At 37.4% G+C, this 21,525-nt stretch overlaps 1 protein-coding gene across 1 annotated transcript in view; it reads right to left on the reverse strand.

Annotated features, from left to right (window-relative positions):
• Positions 1–19,759, reverse strand: part of EYS (EGF-like photoreceptor maintenance factor) — a 188,062-nt gene extending 168,303 nt beyond the window's left edge. The window contains 6 exon segments of the mRNA XM_086316735.1: positions 5,228–5,337; positions 18,990–19,044; positions 19,047–19,280; positions 19,283–19,358; positions 19,360–19,593; positions 19,595–19,759. Of these exon segments, the coding sequence (XP_086172861.1) occupies positions 5,228–5,337; positions 18,990–19,044; positions 19,047–19,280; positions 19,283–19,358; positions 19,360–19,593; positions 19,595–19,759 (874 nt within the window).
• Between the last annotated feature and the right edge of the window lie 1,766 nt (positions 19,760–21,525).

The following is a 21,525-nucleotide window of genomic DNA, read 5'->3' on the forward strand; positions in this document are numbered from 1 at the left end:
CCTCATTTTCTATTGGAAATTTGTCTGTACACACAAAAATTAAAGTGATTATTATAAATGTTTTGGCTCAGTAAACAGAATAAATAGGTACAAATTTAAAAGGTAGAAGACAGTACCCTTAAATCAGAGATTTCAAATAATCAGTTCATTTCAATGATAGTTTGATTTTTTCCTTTCATTTTATTGAGTTAAAATAAAGTTTTATAAATTTATTCTGTTGAAGGCAAGCAATCTGACAACGTTAAGAATGCTCTTGAAAATTCACTAAAAATATTCAAAGAAAAAGTTATGTGTGCTGTTTTACTGTGCTAAAAATTATATATATCTTTAAATTTATCATGAATATATATTGTTTGATCAAGTTGAGAAAAGGATGGAAAAGATATGTAGTTGGAATTTATTGTGATTCATTTGTAATTCATATTTTAAAAGCAAACCAGATGTGATGTTCACATAAGTAGAATATAATCTATAGTCGAAAATTTCACAAATAATTGAAAATATTCACAGGTAAACGGACAATTTTTTCTATAAAGCTGTTATTGAAAAAAATAAAATGACAAAATAAGCTTTCTCTTTCTGCTATCCATTAGCAATTTGATTTTAGAAATGTTTGAACTTGTGAAGAATGACTGAAAATAATACAGTATCTCAGGAAGGTTTTGGAATTTTAGTGAAGAATTTTGTAAATTTTTATTGCATCTCATTCAAAACCAGCTACATGTAATTGACAATAAAAACAATAAGTTAGGGACAAGGATAATTTTCTGAAAGTTTTAGTTAATTATTCTTATTTTCAAGGCATTAAAACTTGTCCCTCAACAATACAATGAAGACACTTAAGTTCAACAACTTCAAAACTGCTCGAGATTATAAATGTTATAATTGAGCTTTGTAATATCTACACCTGTGGGATACAACATTTGAAGGAGACCCTATGTTTCAAAGATTAATTTTGGCAGGATATAATGGAACTCAAACACAGCAACATCAGATTTTTCAAACATCCAAAAGAATCATATGTAGAGATCACTTATTTCATTAGGATTCTCTTTGAAAATGTTTGCAAAAAATAACTCTGAAAAGAATGAAAATATAGCTCCTATGGAAATACTTTATTGATGTATTTTAGGCAAAAATAAATAAAATTGAGAATATTTAACACTACCATATTTTCATTTGAGATTAACAGGAACCTCAACATGTGACTTCTCTGGTGGCACAGAGTGTTTGCATACAATGTGGGGAAAACTGGGTTCGATCCCTGAGTCAGAAAGATCCTCTGGAGAAGGAAATGGCAACCCACTCCAGTACTCTTGCCTGGGAAATCCCATGGATGGAAGAGCCTGGTAGGCTACACTCCGTGGAGTCACAGAGTCGGACACGACTGATCGACTTCACTTTCACCTTCACTTTCAACATGTGTTCAGTGAAAATGTGTTCAATTAAGAGAGCATAGAAGGGTCAATTGAAACTATTAACAAGTTCAAATTTATTAATCATAAATGCAGTTTTTAAGATGGTATAGGTAGAGTTCCAAAAAATTACAACTATAAGATCATATTGAAAAAAATACTCATTCTTCAGGGGAAAAAAAAAAAAGTATACATAGCTTGCTTATATCATTTGTAATATTTCAGAAAATCAATTTAAAATATGTTTTAAAATGTCCTTTAGATTTGCAGAGGACAAATTGCAATATTTTCTTTGGAAATTATATGATTAAAAGTAAATTTTGAATAAAGCTACTTTATATGTCTGTCTATTTAATGAAATCAATTTGCCAGAGAATAAAAAATATTTCAAATATATATGGAGGTCTTTTAGCTACCTCTTCTGTCAGAAAGGGGCTTCCATTGTGGCTCATATGGTAAAGAATTTGCCTGCAGTACAGGAGACCTGGGTTCAATCCTTGGGTTGGGAAGATCCTCTGGAGAAGGGAAAGAATACCCACTCCAGAATTCTGGCCTGGAGAATTCCGTGGACTGTATAGTTCATGGGGTCACAAAGAGTTGGACACAACTGAGCAAATTTCATTTTCACTTTCTGTCCAAAAAATACCATGTTTTGGAAGATGAATTATATGGTCTTCATACATCTGCAGGATGTGGTAAGATATTAAAAAACATCTTTCCGCTCATATCCTATCTCAAGAAAATAAATTACCTGAGAAAAAAGCCCTGCAAACATTTCTTTAAGACAGTTGTACTCACAGCATACCAAACCCTCTTATTATAGGCAATGACTGATACACAAGATGATAAATACCAAAATTAGATTGATTATATTATTTGCAGTCAAAGATAGAGAAGCTCTATACAATCAGCAAAGATAAGACCAGGAGTGGACTGTGGCTCAGACCTTGAATTTCTTATTGCCAAATGCAGAATTAAATTGAAGAAAGTAGGGAAAACCAATAGATCATTCAGGTATGACCAAAATCAAATCCCATATGATTGTACAGTGAAAGTGACAAATAGATTCAAGGAATTAGACCTGGTAGACAGAGTGCCTCAAGAACTATGGACTGAGGTTCCTGACATTGTACAGGGAGCAGTGATCATGACCATCCTCAAGAAAAAGAAATGCAAAAAGGAAAAAATCATTGTCCGAAGAGACTTTACAGATAACTGAGAAAAGAAGAGAAGTGAAAGGCAAAGGATAAAGAGAAGGATATACCCATCTGAATGCAGAGTTCCAAAGAATAGTGAGGAGAGATAAGAAAGGCTTCCTCAGTGATCAATGCAAAGAAATAGAAGAAAACAATAGAATGGGAAAGACTAGAGATCTCTTCAAGAAAACTAGAGATATCAAGGGAATATTTCATGCAAAAATGGGCACAATAAAGGGCAGAAATTATATGAACCTAACAGAAGCAGAAGACATTAAGAAGACGTGGCTAGAATACACAGAAGAACTACACAAAAAATATATTTATGACCAAGATAACCACGAATGTGTGATCACTCACCTAGAGCAAGACATCCCGGAATGTGAAGTCAAATGGGCCTTATGAAGCATCACTATGAACAGAGCTAGTGGAGGGGATAGAATGCCAGTTGAGCTATTTCAAATCTTAAAAGATGATGCTACAAAAGTGCTGCACTAAATATGCCCGCAAATCTGAAAAACTCAGCAGTGGACAGAGTACTGGAAAAGTCATTTTTCATTCCAACCCCAAAGAAAGATAATGCCAAAGAAATGTTCAAACTACCGTGCAATTGCACTCATCTCACATGCTAGCAAAGTAATGCTCAACATTCTCCTAGCCAGGCTTCAACAGTATGTGAACCATGAATTTCAAGATGTTCAAGGTAGATTTAGAAAAAGCAGAAGAATGAGAGATCAAATTGCCAACATTCATTAGATCATCGATAAAGCAAGAGAGTTCCAGAAAAGCATCTACTTCTGCTTTATTAATTACGCTGAAGTCTTTGTCTGTGTAGATCACAACAAACTGTGAAAAAATTCTTCAAAAGATGGGAATACCAGACCACCATACCTGCCTCATGAGAAATCTGTATGCAGGTAAAGGAGTAATAGTTAGAACTTGATATATAACAATGGACTGGTTCCAAATCTGGAAAGGAGTACATCAAGGCTGTATACTGTCACCCAGCTTATTTAACTTATATGCAGAGTACATCATGTGAAATGTCAGGCTAAATGATGCACAAGATGGAATAAAGATTGCCAGAAGAAATATCAATAACCTGAGATACAAAGATGACACCATCCTTATGGAAGAAAGCAAAGAGCCTCTTGATGAAAGTGAAAAAAGATAGTGAGAAACTTGGCTTAAAATTCAACACTCAGAAAACCAAAATCATGACATCTGGTCCCATCACTTTATGGCAAATAGATGGGGAAACAATGGAAACAGTGAGAGACTTCAGTTTTGGGGGCTCCAAAATCACTGAAGATGGTGAATATAGCCATGAAATTGAAAGGTGCTTGCTCATTGGAAGAAAAGCTATGACCAACCTAGACAGCATATTAAAAAGCAGAGACATTACTTTGCCAACAAAGTTCCATCTAGTCAAAGCTATGATTTTTCCAGTAGTCTTGTATGGATATGAGAGTTGGACTATAAAGTAAGCTGAGCACTGAAGAATTGATGCTTTTGAGCTGTGGTGCTGGAGAAGATTCTTGAATCCCTTGGACTGCAAGGAGATCCAACCAATCAATCCTAATGGAAATCCGACCTGAATTTTCATTGGAAGAACTCATGCTGAAGCTGATTTTCAATACTTTGTCCATCTGATGTGAACTGACTCATTTGAAAAGACCCTGATGCTGGGAATGTTTGAAAGCCAGAGGAGAAGGGGACAACAGAGGATAAGATGGTTGGATGGCATTACCGACTTGATGACATGAGTTTAATTAAGCTCCAGGAGTTGATGATGGACAAGGAAGCCTGGGGTGCTGCAGTCCACTGTGTTGTAAAGAGTTGGACACAACTGAGCAACTGAACTGAACTGAACTGATACACTCTCTAAACTTTCAAATCTATCTCAACTATGGTAGGTGGAAGGATGTGTAAGAGAAACATTTGGAGCTATCATTCCTGACAGTTTGAGAAACACATAACTTTTACTTTTACCAGGAAAGGATTCTTTAGGTATCTACACATGACAGGAGACACAGTTGACCTAAATAATTTTTAAATATACTGATGGTCAGGTATATTTCCCAGAATATGAAAACTATAGGAGAGATCAAAGATGAGATAAGAATGGTTTAAACACAATTTCATTGTCAAATATTTAATGAAAAGTTAAAAAAAAAGTACTATTGGTTTCAACAATAATTTTGTTTCACATCTTTAAATTCATTCAAGAAGGAATAAAACTTTTTTATTCTTTATGAAAGGGAAATTGCCAGAAATGACTTGTTATATAAGCAGAAATGTTAGATACAATTTTGCAAATATGTGCAAAATATACAGTATTTCTAAATCAATGTTTGTACCTAAGAATAAAATATTTTATGATAATAAGACTGTTTAACCTGTGTCCAGATTCTCCATATATTATGAAATATGTAGCAAAATAATTAATTGTTAACCAAATTGATCTCTTAATTTTATCCCTAAAAAGTCTGAGTATATAATCACTAAGCTTGTATTCATCAGTAATAATTGAAACATTTCAAGTTTAAGTTGAAATAAATGACTAAATTAATACTATTTGTGTGTATGTATATATACATACATGTGAATTTTTACCTGAAAATGGTTCCTCACATTCACAAAGGAAGATACTTGCAGTAATATTTCTATAGTTCCCATGGAAGCAGATATGTCATTGCCATTGGCCAATTATTTCTGAACAAGTTATGGTTATAAAGATAAAATAAAATCAATGTTTCAACAAGATTAAAATATTTACATTGCATTCATAGATTGTTTTCATTGGTCATAGATTTTTCCTAAATTCTTTCATTGTTAATATCATAACATTTTCAAAAAAAAGTAATATTAATTTAGAAATAGTGCCTCATGAAGATGGATTTAAGTGGAAACAAAATTAATTTCAGTAAATTTAATCTCTTTTTTTCTATCCTCTTACCACAAGACAGGGCTTCCCAAGTGACACTAGTAATAAAGAACCTACCAATGCAGGAAACATAAGAGACTCAGGTTCAATCACTGGGCTGGGAAGATCACCTGGAGGAGGACATGGCAGTCCACTCTAGTGTTCTTGCCTGAAGAATCCCATGGACAGAGGAGCCTGGTGGGCTACAGTCTATGGGATCGCAAAGATTTGGACACAACTGAGTATACACACACACACACCATATGACACTATTAAAAATACTTTGATGATTGTTGGTATTTGGGCTTTAGCTAATTTTTATGATAATCTGAATGTGTTAATTCAGATCACAGTAACACTTTATCTGAATTTAACAATTCAGTAAAAATTTATCTGAATGTGTTAATTATGTTTTGGGAATAGGTAACTACATGTAAGTCCCAGTTTTTCAACATACACTGGTAACATTGCAGTGGTAATATACAAAGTGACACATTCAAATGTTTGTTGTGTTTTAGCCCTACCATGTAGCCACAGTAATGACTCAAACAAGGAAAATACAAAGGTATTATAACATGTGAAGAAAAACTAGGGCATGAAGTTTCAGTCAAGCAAGAAAAAAATAACCACTAGAATTCTGCTCCACAGCATTACACTTCAAAATATTATGTCAAATAATAATATATTTTATACTTAAAATTTTGTTCTAAGAGGATGGATCTCAAACTGATTATTTCCATAGTAAAATCCAATCAATGAAATAAAGCCTAATCTAAAATTCTTTGGAAAAATAGAAAAAACTTCTTGGATTCTCAGAAGCTATGCACAAATTTTTAAATTTTCATTTTCTAGCTGCTATACAGTAATCCAAGTCTATGCCCCAACCAGTAACGCTGAAGAAGCTGAAGTTGAATGGTTCTATGAAAACTTACAAGACCTTTTAGAACAAATACCAATAAAAGATACCTTTTCATTAAGGGGAATGGAATGCAAAAGTAGGAAGTCAAGAAACACCTGGAGTAACAAGCAAATTTGGCCTTGGAGGACTGAAGGAAGCAGGACAAAGGCTCATAGAGTTTTGCCAAGAGAATGCACTGGTCATAGCAAACACCCTCTTCCAACAACACAAGAGAAGACTCTACACATGGACATCACCAGATGGTCAACACTGAAATCAGACTGATTGTACTCTTTGCAGCCAAAGAAGGAGAAGGTCTATAGAGTCAGCAAAAATGAAACCAGGAGCTGACTGTGGCTCAGATCATGAACTCCTTATTGTCAAATTCAGACTTAAATTGAAGAAAGTAGAGAAAACCACTAGATCATTCAGGTATAACATAAATCAAATCCATTATGATTATACAGTGGAAGTGAAAAATAGATTTAAGGGGCCTAGACCTGATAGATTCCCTGATGAACTATGGACAGAGGTTTGTAACATTATACAGGAGACAGGAATCAAGACCATCCCCATAGAAAAGAAATGCAAAAGAGCAAAATGTCTGTCTGGGGAGGCCTTATAGTTAGCTATGAAAAGAAGAGAAGAAAAAAGCAAAAGATAAAAGGAAAGATATAAGCATCTGAATGCAGAGTTTCAAAGAATGGCAAGGAGATATAAGAAAGCCTTCTCAGCAATCAGTGCAAAGACACAGAGGAAAACAACAGAATGGAAAAGACTAGAGATCTCTTAAAGAAAATTAGAGATGCCAAGGGAACATTTCATGCAAAGATGGGCTCGATAAAGGACAGAAATGGTACAGACCTGACAGAAGCAGAAGTTATTAAGAAGAGGTGGCAAGAATACACAGGAGACCTGTACAAAAAAGATCTTCACGACCCAGATAATCATGATGGTGTGATCACTCACCTAGAGCCAGATATCCTGGAATGTGAAGTTAAGTGGGCCTTAGAAGCCATCACTACAGACAAAGTTAGTGGAGGTGATGGAATTCCAGTTGAGCTATTTCAAACCCTGAAAGATGATGCTGTGAAAGTGCTGCATTCCATTTGCCAGAAAATTTGGAAAACTTGGCAGTGGCCACAGTACTGGAAAAGGTCAATTTTCATTCCAATCCCAAAGAAAGACAATGCCACAGAATGTTCAAACTACTGAACAATTTCACGCATCACACACGCTAGTAAAGGAATGCTCAAAATTCTCCAAGTCAGGCTTTAGCAATATGTAAAAGGTGAGCTTCCAGATGTTCAAGTCGGTTTTAGAAAAGGAAGAGGAACCAGAGATGAAATTGCCAACATCCACTGGATCCTCGAAAAAGCAAGAGAGTTCCAGATAAATATCTATTTCTGCTTTATTGACTATGCCAAAGACTTGTGTGGATCACAATAACTGTGCAGAATTCTGGAAGAGGTGGAAATACCAGACCACTTGACCTGCCTCTTGAGAAACCTGTATGCAGGTCAGGAAGCAACAGTTTGAACTCGACATCGAACAACAGACTGGTTCCAAATAGGGAAAGGAGTACTTCAAGGCTGTAAATTGTCACCCTGCATATTTAACTTATATGCAGAGTACATCATGAGAAACGCTGGGCTGGAAGAAGCACAAGCTGGAATCAAGATTGCCGGGAGAAATCTCAATAACCTCAGATATGCAGATGACACCACCCTTATGGCAGAAAGTGAAGAGGAACTAAAAAGCCTCTTGATGAAAGTGACAGAGGAGAGTGAAAAAGCTGGCTTAAAGATCAACATTCAGAAAACAAAGATCATGGCATCTGGTCTCATTACTTCATGGGAAATAGATGGGGAATTGTGGAAACAGTCAGACTTTATTTTGTGGGGCTCCAAAATCACTGCAGATGGTAATTGCTGCCGTGAAATTAAAAGACGCTTACTCCTTGGAAGGAAAATTATGATCAACCTAGATAGCACATTAAAACACGAGACATTACTTTGCCAACAAAGCTCCATCTAGTCAAGCCTATGGTTTTTCCAGTGGTCATGTATGGATGTGAGAGTTGGACTATGAAGAAAGCTGAGCGCCGAAGAACTCATGCTTTTGATCTGTGGTGTTGGAGAAGACTCCTGAGAGTCCCTTAGACTGCAAGGAGATCCAACCAGTCCATTCTGAAGGAGATCAGCCCTGGAATTACTTTGGAGGGAATGATGCTGAAGCTGAACTCCAGTACTTTGGCCACCTCATGTGAAGAATTGACTCATTGGAAAAGACTCTGATGCTGGGAGGGATTGGGTACAGGAGGAGAAGGGGAAAACAGTGGATGAGATGCTGGACGGCATCACCGAGATGATGGACATGAATTTGAGTGAACTCCGTGAGACGGTGATGGACAGGGAGGCCTGGCATGCTGCAATTCATGGGGTCGCAAAAAGTCGGACACGACTGAGCAACTGAAGTGAACTGATATCTTTTTCCAAATCCCAGTTGTACAAGCTATGTTTTGATATATCAAAAGCCCAAATATTGCATAGCATGTATCTATGCAATTAATTGCACAGAATTGCACATATCCTTCACGGAGGACTGTGTCTACAAAATTTCAGTTCAGTTCAATTCAGTTACTCAGTCAAGTCCGACTATTTGCGACCCCATGAATTGGAGCACGCTAGCCCTTCCTGTCTATCACCAACTCCCAGAGTTCATTCCAACTCACGTCCATCGAGTCAGTGATGCCATCCAGCCATCTCATCCTCTGTCGTCCCCTTCTCCTCCTGCCCCCAATCCCTCCCAGCATCAGAGTCTTTTCCAATGAGTCAACTCTTCGCGTGAGGTGGCCAAAGTACTGGAGTTTCAGCTTTAGCATCATTCCTTCCAAAGAAATCCCAGGGCTGATCTCCTTTAGAATGGACTGGTTGGATCTCCTTGCAGTCCAAGGGACTCTCAAGAGTCTTTTCCAACACCACAGTTCAAAAGCATCAGTTCTTCGGCGCTCAGCTTTTGTCATAGTCCAACTCTCACATGCATACATGACCAGAGGAAAAACCATAGCCTTGACTAGATGGACATTTGTTGGCAAATAATGTCTCTGCTTTTCAATATGCCATCTATTTTGGTTATAACTTTTCTTTCAAGAAGTAAGCGTCTTTTAATTTCATGGATACAGTCACCATCTGCAGTGATTTTGGAGCCCCACAAAATAAAGTCTGATACTGTTTCCACTGTTTCCCCATCTATTTCCCATGAAGTGATGGGACCGGATGCCATGATCTTCGTTTTCTGAATGTTGAGCTTTAAAACAACTTTTTCACTCTCCTCTTTTACTTTCATCAAGAGGCTTTTTAGTTCCTCTTTGCTTTCTGCCATGAGGGTGGTGTTATCTACATTTCTGAGGTTATTGATATTTCTCCTGGCATTCTTGGTTCCAGCTTGTGCTTCTGCTTCCAGCCCAGCGTTTCTCATGATGTACTCTGCATAGAAGTTAAATAAGCAGGGTGACAATATACAGTCTTGACATACTCCTTTTCCTATTTGGAACCAGTTTGTTGTTCGATGTCAAGTTCTAACTGTTGTTTCCTGACCTGCATACAAATTTCTCAAGAGGCAGGTCAGGTGGTCTGGTATTTTGATCTCTTTCAGAATTTTCCACAGTTTATTGTGATCCACAAAATCAAAGTATTGGCATAGTCAATAAAGAAGAAATAGATGCTTTCCTGGAACTCTCTTGCTATTTCAATGATCCGGTAGCTGTTGGGAATTTCATCTCTGGTTTCTCTGCCTTTTCTAAAACCGGCTTGAACAACTGGAAGTTCACAGTTCATGTATTGCTGATGCCTGTCTTGGAGAATTTTGAGCATTACTTTACTAGCGTGTGAGATGAGTGGAATTGTGTGGTAGTTTGCACGTTCTTTGGCATTGCCTTTCTTTGGGATTGGAATAAAAACTGACCTTTTCCAGTCCTGTGGCCACTGCTGAGTTTTCCAAATTTGCTGACATATTGAGTGCAGCACTTTCACAGCATCGTCTTTCAGATTTTGAAATAGCTCAACTGGAATTCCATCACCTCCACTAGCTTTGTTCATAGTGATGGTTTCTAAGGCCCACTTGACTTCACATTCCAGGATGTCTGGCTCTAGGTGAGTGATCACACCATAGTGATTATCTGGGTCGTGAAGATCTTATTTGTACAGTTCTTCTGTATATTCTTGCCACCTCTTCTTAATATCTTCTGCTTCTGTCAGGTCCGTACCATTTCTGTCCTTTATCGAGCCCATCTTTGCATGAAATATTCCCTGGGTATCTCTAATTTTCTTGAAGAGATCTATAGACTTTCCCATTCTGTTGTTTCCCTCTATTTCTTTACATTGATTGCTGAGGAAGGCTTTCTTAACTCTTCTTGCTATTCTTTGGAACTTTGCATTCAGATGCTTATATCTTTCCTTTTCTCCTTTTCTTTTTGCTTCTCTTGTTTTCACAGCTATAAGGCCTCCCCAGGCAGCCATTTTTCTTTTTTGCATTTATTTTCCATGGGCATGGTCTTGATCACTATCTCCTGTACAATGTCACAAACCTCAGTCCATAGTCCATCAGGCACTCTATCAGATCTAGTCCCTTAAATCTATTTCTCACTTGCACTGTATAATCATAAGGGATTTGATTTAGGTCATACTGAATGGTCTGGTGGTTTTCCCTACTTTCTTCAATTTAAGTCTGAATTTGGCAATAAGGAGTTCATGGTCTGAGCCACAGTCAGCTCCTGGTCTTGTTTTTGCTGACTGTATAGAGCTTCTCCATCTTTGGCTGCAAAGAATATAATCAGTCTGATTTCAGTGTTGATCGTCTTGTGATGTCCATGTGTGGAGTCTTCTCTTGTGTTCTTGGAAGAAGGTGTTCGCTATGACCACTGCATTTTCTTGGCAAAACTCTATTATTCTTTGCCCTGCTTCATTCCGTACTCCAAGGCCAAATTTTCCTGTTACTCCACGTGTTTCTTGACTTCCTACTTTTGCATTCCAGTCCCCTGTAATGAAAAGGACATCTTTTTGGGGAGTTAGTTCTAAAAGGTCTTGTAGGTCTTCATAGAACTGTTCAACTTCAGCTTCTTCAGCATTACTGGTTGGGGCATTGACTTGGATTACTGTGATATTAAATGGTTTGCCTTGGAAACGAACAGAGATCATTCTGTCATTTTTGAGATTGCATCCAAGTACTGCATTTCAAACTCTTTTGTTGTCCATGATGGCTACTCCATTTCTTCTGAAGGATTCCTGCCCGCAGTAGTAGATATAATGGTCATTGGAGTTAAATTCACCCATTCCAGTCCATTTTAGTTCTCTGATTCCTAGAATGTCGACGTTCACTCTTGTCATCTCTTGTTTGACCACTTCCAATTTACCTTGATTCATGGACCTGACGTTCCAGGTTCCTATGCAATATTGCTCTTTTCAGCATCAGACCTTGCTTCTATCATGAGTCATGTCCACAACTGGGTACTGTTTTTGCTTTGGTTCCATCCCTTCATACTTTCTGGAGTTATCTCTCCACTGATCTCCAGTAGCATAGTGGGCACCTACTGACCTGGGGAGTTCCTCTTTCAGTACCCTATCATTTTGCCTCTTCATACAGTTCATGGGGTTCTCAAGGCCAGAATACTGAAGTGGTTTGTCATTCCCTTCTCCAGTGGACCACATTCTGTCAGACCTCTCCACCATGACCCGCCCATCTTGGGTGGCCCCAAGGCATGGGTTAGTTTCATTGCATTAGACAAGGCTGTGGTCCTAGTGTGATTTTATTGACTAGTTTTCTGTGAGTATGGTTTCTGTGTGTCTGCCCTCTGTTGTCCTCTTGTAAAACCTACCATCTTATTTGGGTTTCTCTTACCTTGGACAAGGGGTATCTCCTCACTGCCACCCCTTCTGACCTTGAACATGGAATAACTCCTCTAGGTCCTCCTGTGCCCATGCAGCCACCGCTCCTTGGAGGTGGGGTTGCTCCTCCGGGCTGCCGCACTTAACCTCTGATGCAGGGTCGCTCCTCTCCACTGCTGCTCCTGAACTCGGACGTGGGGTAGCTCCTCTCAACTGTTCATGCACCATGGCAGCCTGGCACTCTTGGCCACTGCCCCTGACCTCGAATGTGGGGTAGCTGCCAACGCTAAATTTTCAGGGCCTAACAAAATTCCAATGGACAAATGTCCTTACAAAACCATTTCACATAAATTCGCAATAGCCCTGTCACCGAGTATAATGAAATTTTAATTTATCTTTTTTTTGGCTTTATTTTATTTTTTTAACTTTACAATATTGTATTGATTTTGCCATATATCAAAATGAATCCGCCACAGGTATACATGTGTTCCCCATCCTGAACCCTCCTCCCTCCTCCCTCCCCATACCATCCCTCTGGGTTGTCCCAGTGCACCAGCCCCAAGTATCCAGTGTTGTGCATCGAACCTGGAATGGTGACTCATTTCATATATGATATTATACATGTTTCAATGCCATTCTCCCAAATCATCCCACCCTCTCCCTCTTCCACAGAGTCCAAAAGACTGTTCTATACATCAGTGTCTCTTTTGCTGTCTCGTATACAGGGTTATTGTTACCATCTTTCTAAATTCCATATATATGCGTTAGTATACTGTATTGGTGTTTTTCTTTCTGGCTTACTTCACTCTGTATAATAGGCTCCAGTTTCATCCACCTCATTAGAACTGATTCAAATGTATTCTTTTTTAATGGCTGAGTAATACTCCATTGTGTATATGTACCACTGCTTTCTTATCCATTCATCTGCTGATGGACATCTAGGTTGCTTCCACGTCCTGGCTATTATAAACAGTGCTGTGATGAACACTGGGGTACACGTGTCTCTTTCCCTTCTGGTTTCCTCAGTGTGTATGCCCAGCAGTGGGATTGCTGGATCATAAGGCAGTTCTATTTCCAGTTTTTTAAGGAATATCCACACTGTTCTCCATAGTGGCTGTACTGGTTTGCATTTACACCAACAGTGTAAGAGGGTACCTTTTTCTCCACACCCTCTCCAGCACTTATTGCTTGTAGACTTTTGGATCGTAGCCATTCTGACCAGTGTGGGATGGTACCTCATAGTGTTTTGATTTGCATTTCTCTGATAATGAGTGATGTTGAGCATCTTTTCATGTGTTTGTTAGCCATCTGTATGTCTTCTTTGGAGAAATGTCTATTTAGTTCTTTGGCCCATTTTTTGATTGGGTCATTTATTTTTCTGGAATTGAGCTGTAGGAGTTGCTTGTATATTTTTGAGATTAGTTGTTTGTCAGTTGCTTCATTTGCTATTATTTTCTCCCATTCTGAAGGCTGTCTTTTCACCTTGCTTATAGTTTCCTTTGTTGTGCAGAAGCTTTTAAGTTTAATTATGTCCCATTTGTTTATTTTTGCTTTTATTTCCAATGTTCTGGGAGGTGGCTCATAGAGGATCCTGCTGTGATGTATGTCGCAGAGTGTTTTGCCTATATTCTCCTCTAAGAGTTTTATAGTTTCTGGTCTTACGTTTAGATCTTTAATCCATTTTGAGTTTATTTTGGTGTATGGTGTTAGAAAGTATTCTAGTTTCATTCTTTTACAAGTAGTTGACCAGTTTTCCCAGCACGACTTGTTAAAGAGATTGTCTTTAATCCATTGTATACTCTTGCCTCATTTGTCAAAGATAAGGTGTCCATATGTGCATGGATTTATCTCTGGGCTTTCTATTTTGTTCCATTGATCTATATTTCTGTGTTTGTGCCTGTACCATACTGTCTTGACTGTGGCTTTGTAGTAGAGCCTGAAGTCAGGCAGGTTGATTCCTCCAGTTCCATTTTTCTTTCTCAAAATTGCTTTGGCTATTCGAGGTTTTTTGTATTTCCATACAAATTGTGAAATTATTTATTCTAGCTCTGTGAAGAATACTGTTGGTAACTTGATAGGGATTGCATTGAATCTATAAATTGCTTTGGGTAGTATACTCATTTTCACTATACTGATTCTTCCAAAATACCCCATTCACACCTATGGATAGATCAACTAAACAGAAAATTCACAAGGAAACACAAACTTTAAATGATACAATAGACCAGTTAGACCTAGTTGATATCTAAAGGACATTTCATCCCAAAACAATGAATTTCACCTTTTTCTCAAGCACACATGGAACCTTCTCCAGGATAGATCACATCCTGGGCCATAAATCTAGCCTTGGTAAATTCAGAAAAACTGAAATCATTCCAAGCATCTTTTCTGACCACAATGCAGTAAGATTAGATCTCAATTACAGAAGAAAAACTATTAAAAATTCCAACATATGGAGGCTGAACAACACACTGCTGAATAACCAACAAATCACAGAAGAAATCAAAAAAGTAATCAAAATTTGCATAGAAATGAATTAAAATGAAAACACAACAACCCAAAACTTGTGGGACACTGTAAAAGCGTTGTAAGGGGAAAATTCATAGCAATACAGGCATATCTCAAGAAACAAGAAAAAAGTCAAATAAATAACCTAACTGTACAGCTAAAGCAACTAGAAAAAGAAGAAATGAAGAGCCCCAGGGTTAGTAGAAGGAAAGAAATCTTAAAAATTAGAGCAGAAATAAATGCAAAAGAAACAAAAGAGACCATAGCAAAAATCAACAAAGCCAAAAGCTAGTTCTTTGAAAGGATAAATAAAATTGACAAACCATTAGCCAGATTCATCAAGAAACAAAGGGAGAAAAGTCAAATCAATAAAATTAGAAATGAAAATGGAGAGATCACAACAGACAACACAGAAATACAAAGGATCATAAGAGACTACTATCAGCAATTATATGCCAATAAAATGGACAACATGGAAGAAATGGAGAAATTCTTAGAAAAGTACAACTTTTCAAAACTGAATCAGGAAGAAATAGAAAATCTTAACAGACCCGTCACAAGCATGGAAACTGAAACTGTAATCAGAAATCTTCCAGCAACCAAAGCCCAGGTCCAGACAGCTTCACAGCTGAATTCTACCAAAAATTTAGAGAAAAGCTAACACCTATCCTACTCAAACTCTTCCAGAAAATTGCAGAGGAAGGTAAACTTCCAAACTCATTCTATGAGGGCACCACCACCCTAATACCAAAACCTGACAAAGATGCCACAAAAAAAGAAAACTACAGGCCAATATCACTGATCAACATAGATGCAAAAATCCCTAACAAAATTCTAGCAATCAGAATCCAACAATATATTAAAAAGATCATACACCATGACCAAGTGGGTTTTATCCCAGGGATGCAAGTATTCTTCAATAACTGCAAATCAATCAATGTAATACACCACATTAACAAATTGAAAAATAAAAAAAAACCATATGATTATCTCAATAGATGCAGAGAAAGCCTTTGACAAAATTCAACATCCACTTATGATAAAAAACTCTCCAGAAAGCAGGAATAGAAGGAACATCAGATCAGATCAGATCAGATCAGTCGCTCAGTCGTGTCTGACTCTTCGCGACCCCATGAATTGCAGCATGCCAGGCCTCCCTGTCCATCACCAACTCCCGGAGTTCACTCAGACTCACGTCCATCGAGTCAGTGATGCCATCCAGCCATCTCATTCTCTGTCGTCCCCTTCTCCTCTTGCCCCCAATCCCTCCTAGCATCAGAGTCTTTTCCAATGAGTCAACTCTTCGCATGAGGTGACCAAAGTACTGGAGTTTCAGCTTTAGCATCATTCCCCAGGGCTGATCTCCTTTAGAATGGACTGGTTGGATCTCCTTGCAGTCCAAGGGACTCTCAAGAGTCTTCTCCAACACCACAGTTCAAAAGCATCAATTCTTCGGCTCTTAGCCTTCTTCACAGTCCAACTCTCACATCCATACATGATCACAGGAAAAACCATAGCCTTGACTAGAAGAAACTTTGTTGGCAAAGTAATGTCTCTCAACATAATAAACGCTATATATGGAATTTTAATTTAATTTGTGAGAAGTTTTGCCCAGTTGTTGCTTTTCAGATTCCTTATAGACTGACATCCCTGTTCACTAATGCAGAACTCCTCATCCTTCATTTACCTCTAAGCAATCTCCAAAACAATGAAAATATAAGTCAATATGATTGTGTGCCAACATACTCCCATACATAACAGCTAAATACTAGTAGTATATTCAATAGTTCATTGTTTCAGTCCATGTGGTTGTAATGGGCTAAACTGTGACTCACCCACAACATTTTTATCTTGAAATCCTAATGCTTTTAACCTGATAGTGCGACTTCCCTGAAGACAGGGTCTTTGGAGAGATAGTAAAGATTAAATGATGTGACCAGTTTCAATTCAGTTCAGTCGCTCAGTCATGTCCGACTCTTTGCAATCCCATGGACTGCAACATCCCAGGCCTCCCTGTCCGTCACCAACTCCCAGAATTTATTCAAACCCATGTCCATTGAGTCAGTTTAGGTCCTGATCAAAAACGACTGATGTTCTTATGAGAAGAGGATGCACAGTTACCACAGATGAAAGGAAGGTGAAGATACAGGGAGATGGCTGACAATGCACTAAAGAGAGGCCTCAAAGAAATCAGTCCTCTTGATAACTTGACTGGGACAACTTAGTCTCTAGAACTTTGGGAAAATAAACTTCTATTGTTGAAGCCCCTCACACTGTGGTTCTTTGTCATGGTAGTGCTAACCAAAAGCTACAGTAAACATTCTCAATTTCTTCCTATTCTCAAAAGGATACAGAATATTTCTAATATTCTAGTATTTTTATATCTTCTGGGACTTCAAATTGAAGTAATTTTTCATAACTAGAATATAATAATGATATATGCTCAGTGTTTTAAAAAATAATATTAGGTATTTTACATGTTTTAGTTATTCATATTATCTACCATTAAGTTACCAATAAATAAATAAATATTGGGAAATAATTCAATGCAATCACGATAAAAGTGTTGAAATAATATCCCATGATATATGATTGCATCTGTGCCAGTTAATATTATAATAGATGGTAGAGACTTTTCTGGCCAAATATTCTCTAAAATTCTTTGGATGGGATAAAATGTTTGCTTTAGGAGCTTTCAATTAAATTACACTTTCATTCACCCTAAGTCAGAAACTTGAGTGTTGTTTTTTTTTTTTTTTTTCTCACCTGTCTTTATTTTAATTATCTGCTATGCTTTGAGTCAGGGTAACTTACCTCTTTTATGACCACTGCCAGTAAAGTCAAATGGGAATTTGACCCCAGTTATACAGAGAGGATGTCCAGTGGCTATTTATGGGATTAAGCTCTGAAATAGACTCAGAACTTCCTCCCTAAGGAGTCTAAAATTACTTTTTTGAATCATTGGCTTAAGTGAGTTTTGGAACATAATGAGTTTTTCTATTACATTTTATGGTACAGTCCCCTCAAGTCTGGCTCCAATGGAGTCTTCCCAGGCACACAGAAGAGAAACCTTGTCAAATCCCTTCAAGTTTGCCCAACGAAATTGCAGTTATAGCCCTGAGTCTAGCCTGCTTCAACTACATAGGCTGCTCACCTGCATTCCCTTCTCCTGACCAAAATGTACTGTGGGTCTGTTACATATTTTCCCATCCTGTCATTGCCAACTATGTCAGGTTTGTTAGATGCCCTTTGTTAGATCCTTTCTCACCAAGGACCTCTATTAACTCTACATGCCAGGTATCTGGAACTGTCATTGAAAGATATCCTTTCACACATCCCCAAACATCAAATGTTCCCTATATTTTTTCAATGTTTCTCTTCCCTTTCCTTTGATGATTCAAATTCCCTAGTAAACTTTCAAGTAGCAATAGTCTATTTCCCTTAAATTCTCATATCAGCCTCAGATAGCCTAAGGTTACACTGTTTTTAAGTTGCCTTTCTGGCTTCATCCACTGACCAAATATCTTCCTTTGCAAACTTTCCTCATCAATGCCTCTCATTTAGCATATGAAAATTATTTAACATTTTTTTAAAGTTAATAATTATATCAAGCTCTCTCCCTCCTTGTTATTTTGATCTATCAATCACTTTATAGAGAGTCCTCCCAACACTATAGAGAATACTGCTTTGTGTTCACAATTATTTCTTCTTCTCTAACTCTCCCAAGCAGCTTCAATACTTTCCCCTCAACAAGGTAGATTTTTTTTTTTTTTAATCATCCTCAACTCATTGATACCCTTCATTCTACACTATCATCCAGAACTGCTTTCCCCAAATACCATAACCTTGGGAATTTCATTTAAAAACTAAAACATATTATTCTGATAATTTTTAATGAAATATTAAGAGTGAATTTGGAGAATGATGTATAAACAGGTATTTCAGCATAAAACACATGTGTTTTAAAGAAATCTTCTTTAAATAGGCATATATTTTAAAGAATATTTGATAGGATTTTTATATTCTTGGAATTCAAATTTAGCCAATTCTAAAAATTTTACCAAATTCTTAAAAATGTAGCCTGCCTGTTGGTAAGTAACCATGTATGAATTCAGTCTATTTTACTATTATAATAAAGTAATGTTATTTTTAAAAATAATCTTACCTGTAAATGGTGGGTGATGGATGCATTCATACCCTTCTTATTTCATTTTTATGTTGTGTTATTGCCACTGCCATTATTTTTACATGATTTACAAGAACATTCATCCAACTCCTAGAAGTATTTCCCAGAGAATGCAGGCTGGCAATGACAGCTATATGTCTTGCTCCAAACTTCTGTAAGACATTGACCATGCCCAGAGCAAAGTTCTGAACTTGGATTCTCCTGGCACAATCGCTCTTTCACTGTCACATTTAGGGCAAGGCCCAGTTGACAAAGGGATGAACCATGACTGTGATAAAATAATGTGTTCTAACACTCAGCCACTAAGAATTAACAGTGTGCATTCCTTTTAGTTTGCAACCAAACTAAATCTGATCTTCAGATTTAAATCAACCATAACTGATCTTCAGTTGTGGTATTTTGCAGACAGTCAATGAATGATGCTTCAGAAATGTTCATTATTTCTGGATATTGAAGAGATGGTTCAGAAGAAATTACGAGGATATCTCCTATTTGAATTTGCAAAGGGCAAATCTAGTAAACAACTTGATTGCCAGAATTATTCATTTTAGTATTTACATCTCCAAGCCAGCAATCTCTGCCTGACATTCAGGCAGATGTCTTCTTTTAGTGTCCAATTTACCACATACATTAAGGGCCATGTATGCCATTCTTGCACCAAGTGCCTTTTGCATGTTGTTTTTACATGTGTAAACATGCTACAAAGAATCACCAGGCTCACAAGCATAATTAATTTGCTAGTCATTTTGAAAATTGTGCCTAGCAATCTATCATAAAGTGTAATAAAGAATTGCTGCAAAACACGCTTTTAATATTGATGGAAATTTCTAAGCAGAAACTTGATTCAGAGATTCTCTAGGAACTGGCCTCTTTTTGTAGTCCCAAAGTGCAAGCAGATTTGATGACTGAATTTTGATCAAGAAGAGTAGAGTTCAGCTATTTAAAATGCCCTTTAAAACAGAGAAAAAAAAAAGTTAATGAAGTTTTATTAACTTAATGATATAGAAAATTCTTACTTGCTTTCTGCAAAGACTGTGTCATCAGCAGCTAGGCAGCTTCTTTGTGAAACTAGGCCAGGAAGACTGTGGTCAGGATACATTGTATCTCTTCCTGCACTATATACTCACCTGCTTCTGAAACGTGTTGGTCTCATTAGACAATTAAACCAACAACTTACTGCAGTCTTTTATACCAAGTTTCAACATAACTGAAACACACTAGTCAAGACCTTTATTTTATGTGGTTTAATTAATTTATTTATTTTTTTTCAGATACAAGTATCCCTCTCTGATTAGTTTTAGAAAAACTTCTTTAACAAACACCTAAAATAAAAATGGTTCAAGTATACTATTTATGTAATATTTTCTCACAAACATCAGGCTTAAGGCATCTGTTGGTGACCAATCATGTTCTTGTAATCCAGGAGGACGGAGTTTCCACATTTGTACAATATTCATGGAAAATTCTGTTATACACATGGCTAAACTCAGAATGAGTCTACATTCAACTTCTGAAGAAATGGCGGGAGAGTAGAAGGCAAAGAGAAAAGGAAGTATAAAATGGTACAATGAAGGGATGATGCACAGAAACAGTGTGCATCTCTTTCCCTGCTCAGCTTCACCATTCACTCCCACTGAGGAGGAAGGAGTTGGGGGTCAGGTCTGTTGTAAGGCACCATTACTGTCCAAGGGTAAGAAACAAAACAGGAAATTTGATATTTAATCAGATCAGATCAGATCAGTCGCTCAGTCGTGTCCGACTCTTTGCGACCCCATGAATCGCAGCACGCCAGGCCTCCCTGTCCATCACCAACTCCCGGAGTTCACTCAGACTCACGTCCATCGAGTCAGTGATGCCATCCAGCCATCTCATCCTCTGTCGTCCCCTTCTCCTCCTGCCCCCAATCCCTCCCAGCATCAGAGTATTTTCCAGTGAGTCAACTCTTCGCATGAGGTGGCCAAAGTACTGGAGTTTCAGCTTCAGCATCATTCCTTCCAAAGAAATCCCAGGGCCGATCTCCTTCAGAATGGACTGGTTGGATCTCCTTGCAGTCCAAGGGACTCTCAGGAGTCTTCTCCAACACCACAGTTCAAAAGCATCAATTCTTCAGCGCTCAGCCTTCTTCACAGTCCAACTCTCACATCCATACATGACCACAAGAAAAACGATAGCCTTGACTAGACAAACCTTTGTTGGCAAAGTAATGTCTCTGCTTTTGAATATGCTATCTTATAAGCTTATTTTAAAAAAAATAGTAACTAACATTTATTGAGGGTTTTCTCTGGGCAAATCATTCTACTCCTTAAGAAACAGTTGCAATCCATTCTCACAAAAAAATTCAAATTCTGAAAAGAAAGATAAATAGTTTAATATAAATAATCTTTGGATCTATGTTATTTATTTTCTCTGTTTCTTAGACCATATGGATTTTCATTCCCTCCATTGTTATATGAATAAGAATACATTTAAAAGGTTAATTTAAATAAATTACTATAGTAGTATTGAATTAAC

The sequence above is a fragment of the Bos grunniens genome, chromosome 9 (genome assembly GCF_055505025.1).
Source record: "Bos grunniens cultivar Pamir isolate PY7600 chromosome 9, Bosgru_T2T1.0, whole genome shotgun sequence".
In the NCBI taxonomy this organism is placed as follows: Eukaryota; Metazoa; Chordata; class Mammalia; order Artiodactyla; family Bovidae; genus Bos; species Bos grunniens.